This window comes from Protobothrops mucrosquamatus, unplaced genomic scaffold, assembly GCF_001527695.2.
Source record: "Protobothrops mucrosquamatus isolate PMUCROS unplaced genomic scaffold, P.Mucros_1.0 scaffold1365, whole genome shotgun sequence".
Taxonomy (NCBI): Eukaryota; Metazoa; Chordata; class Lepidosauria; order Squamata; family Viperidae; genus Protobothrops; species Protobothrops mucrosquamatus.
Window position 1 is genome coordinate 134981 of NW_015387556.1, and position 4231 is coordinate 139211.

The 4231-nt window shown below is 32.0% G+C and overlaps 1 protein-coding gene across 1 annotated transcript in view; it reads left to right on the plus strand.

Moving 5' to 3' along the window:
- ZBTB41 (zinc finger and BTB domain containing 41) overlaps positions 1 to 3481 on the plus strand; it is an 18632-nt gene extending 15151 nt beyond the window's left edge. The window contains exons 9-10 of the mRNA XM_015821622.1: positions 881 to 969; positions 1840 to 3481. Coding sequence (XP_015677108.1) covers positions 881 to 969; positions 1840 to 2495 — 745 coding nt within the window. The 3' untranslated portion in view covers positions 2496 to 3481. The remainder of the gene's footprint in view (positions 1 to 880; positions 970 to 1839) is intronic.
- The last annotated feature ends 750 nt before the right edge of the window (positions 3482 to 4231 follow it).

Genomic DNA, 4231 nt, shown 5'->3' on the forward strand with positions numbered 1-4231 from the left:
AAGGAAAATAAGATATAGAAAATGTGCTTGAATATTTAATTAATAATAACTCTCATTCTTCTCCAACTGTTCTGATAGGTAGCCTTTGAGTCATGAAGTTCCTAAACCAGCATAAAATAGCTGGATTTTGCAATAATCCTTTATCCATTCTGGAGAATATGAATGTTTACATTACAACCCTGTATTATGACTAACAGAATAACAGAGTTGGAAGGGATCTTGGAGGTCTTCTAGTCCAACCACCTGTTCAAGCAGGAAACCCTATATCATTTCAGAAAAATGAAAAATACAAAACATAACAGTGGTTTACTCCTTGGCTGTGTTATATACAGTACATAGGATCACAGCATCATTAAGGGTCTTTTTCTTTTTTTAAAATGTCCCATTTACAAGAAATAGAACCAGTGATACACTAGTAAATGTTTAAGGACCAGCTCTGTCAGCTCCATTGCTGCCACCATGCTGCTAGCTATTGAAATCTGATTAATACATATGTCTCTGCTCTGCCTTCAAATTGACTCACAAATTTGCCCAAAATTTAACAACTGGCTATCGTGATTCTAGCCCCATCACTGGATAGAATTGAATTTCTTGATGGATTACATATTTATTTGCATTACCACTTCTTGTGACAGTATTGAAATTAGAATAGAATAGAATATCTTTATTGTCATTGTATAACTCACAACAAAATTAAGTACAAATTAATTGTCTACAAGCAAACAAATGCACATATATTTCTACAGAAACAATTTAAAAATAGCGGGGAAAATTAAGAATAAGCCTGTAATAGTAATTTAGTTCATGTAAGCCTGAAAACATTCCTTGGTTAAAAAAAAATATTTTCTAATATATTCCACTTACTTGCTTTTCTTTGAAGGTACAAAGCAACATTTCATCAATGTGAAGTCTGCAAGAAAGTTTTTAAAGGGAAATCAAGTTTAGAAATGCATTTTAGGACACATTCAGGTAAACTGCTAAAGAATCTCTCGGATTCTTAAACTATCCCAATTCCCTTCCCAGCTTTATGCTATATTCCATGTTGTTGGATTCTCCAAGGTTCCCCAGTTAACTAAATATTTTTCTCCAATCCAATGCTTTCATTAAGAATGTTGTCAAAATGTTTTAAAACAGGTTTTTTTGGCCAACATTTCTGCAAGTTGAATGGCTGATACTATTTAGTGTGGATCTCTACCCCTTCTTTCATCATTAAGACAAGAAGCTATTTTGATTTCCCATTCATCACCCTAATGCAAGACACAAAACAGTCAAACACAGTTTCCAAAACATTAACAAAATTAATGAACTGTGATTATTGAAGTGTGAATATTAAAGAGTTATTTTTGATTTGATGAAGTTTTGAGGAAAAAAATCCTCTTGAAGCAAAACTACAAAATTAAGACCTCACTACCTACCCATCCTCGCCTCCCCATGCCATACAATGCTTTCTGTTAACCTAAGTAGCTCTGCATATTTTTGATCCAAGGCTGGCAAAGTTAATCAGCTCGTCTGAATGTATTACAAGTCACAGAGTATCTTTAATGGTATTGTATATCAGCTTTGCATATGCCTATGCTTTATTCTAACCTGAAACAAAGTTTGGTGTAAATGGAAGGTTTTCTGTATTCTTAAAATTAATTATGTATTTTTTAAAAAATGAAATGATAGTAAACAATAAAATGACTTTTGTGGTTTTTTTCCTCAGGCATGTGTCAAGTGTTCTGTATTCTATAGAAATTACTTGACAAAATCTTTTGGTATATCAGAAAGATTAAAAATGGTAGATATGGATATGAAAGGCAGCACATTTATTTTATTAATATTGGCTTTTTAATGCAGGTGAGAAACCATACAAATGCCCAATTTGTAACCAGTCCTTCAGGATTAAGAAGACATTAACTAAACACATGGTTATTCATTCAGATGCTCGCCCTTTCAACTGTCAATACTGCAATTCAACATTTAAACGAAAGGATAAACTAAAATACCATACTGATCATGTACATGGAGGGAAATCTGCAGAAGAACTGCAAAACCCATTGTCAGATGAAAAAATTGTGTCATTACCAGTTCAGTACACACCAGACGATAAGGCTTTTCAAGGTGATTCTAAACCATTTGTGGATCAGAACACAACTTTTCAAGTGGACACCAAGGCAATGCTACAGAATGTGCCATCAGATGATACATGTGTGCCAGTGACATTGATATCTGTTCGAATGCGTGAAACTCAGTCTGATCTTGTACAACAGCAGCCTCCTGTTACACCTTCATCTCACTCAATTCTTCCTTCACAACCTGCTCCAACAGATTATCAGCAAACAACAGATCTGGAATTTCTTGAAAAATATACTCTTACTCCACAACCAGCAAATATAATTCATCCAGTTAAACCTGAACAAATATTGGATCCTAGAGAACAAAGTTATCTTGGAACGTTACTAGGTCTTGATTCAGCTCCTTCTGTACAGAACATTTCAAATAATGAACATTAATGATCGTGTCTATGAAATATGATATTTCATTAGTCTTGAGCTGTTAGGCATCTTGAGGGCTAACAGTATTATATAAGCTGTTGTCTATTTCATTAAATGAATGAGGTATTATGTTGAAATAGGTGTGTGTGTGTTTGGAGAGAGAGGAAGGAAGGAGAGATGAAATATAGAGAGTAGAGATTGTGACAAGTGTCAAGGATCCTAGCATTCTTCTGTATGACAGAAAACAAAAATTACTGGATACATGAAAGTATATGAACAATATTTAGTTAACTAATTTAGATTTTAAAATCATCTAAATGAAAGTAGTTCTATTTTTGTTTAATCACAAAATGGAGACCAAGTTCCATTATCACACTTTTAAAAGAGCCATATCTTTATTCAGATTTGGTCAAAAACATGAAAAAAGAAGCAGCTGCTTTTAATGAACAGTAGAAAAATGCTATGGTTACCTGAGATCAAAAACCACTTATTCTTAATCATTTTTAAGACATGCACAGCCGTTGTAGAAAAAACTATAATTTCTCTAATGATTTTTTTTCTGATTGCAATATTTGCTATGTGTATGTATGTGTAGAGAAAGACCAAGAGAGAGTTTTAATATTCCGTTCATTGCTTGAAGTGAACTGCAGTGCACAAAATGTATAATATAGTTGACCTTTATGGTGTCTGTTTGCTACAACAAACTAATACAACCATTCTACCGAAAATTCTTTTTAACAATTGAAAAGTTAATGTATCTGTATTTTCTTCGACTTCGGTTATTTTAAAGCTGTTGAGCATGAAAAATTATGGTTGCCATTTTAATGCATTGGTTTAGCTTTCAAAATCATGTATTTTTCTTAAAATTGTATTTTTAAAATAGATTCTTGAAGAGTAAAAATATAGATTTAATCAATTATGGATTGAAGTTCCTTCCCCATATGTTTTCACTGTGCACATATCTAATTTTGTATGTTATAAAAAACTTTACAGTTAAAACTATATATGCCTTTCTTTTGATTGTCACAATTTTAAAACCATTTCTATTTTGGTATCAGGTGAAATAAATCACGGTAGCAATATTGCTTCCTAGACAATGTCTTTGGTATCAGAAGGAGTCATTGCTGTTAGCAATCTAATATACATCCAGGAATCATCCATGTAAGCATGGCTTTTATTTGTAGCTTCCTTAATCTAGCTTTTTTATGGAAAGTTTTTGGAGAAAAATGAAAATAATATTTAAATATAATTTGTTGTAAATAAAACCGGCACACATTCAAAGTCTCATGGAACTGAAATACTAATTTCAATTGCTTTTATTATAAAAAGAAAAACTTTGTTGAGCATGAGGGAAAAATCTATGTAATTAAAAACTAGACATAAAATGGAACTGCTTAAATTAGGTCTATACAGATTAGAGTCTAATATTATCTGCATAGGAGGATCTAATTTGAAGAATATTTCCAAACTCTTTAAAGTTGTAATATGCAAGAATACTTTAAATATAATAAACGTAACTTTGATAATAGTTCTTAGAAACTGAAAGGCATGCACATGCTTTTATTGTATCCCTAATTTAGGAATCTAAACGTACATCATATAATTTTTTACACAGATTAAATAGCTAATCATGTTAGTTTACCTTTTAAACTATAGTAACAAGGTTTATCCCAAACCTAATTAATAGTCAGAGCTACACAGGCTCTTTCTTTTCACCTAAGTCAAAATTCCAAACTGACACACTTCTACTGTTA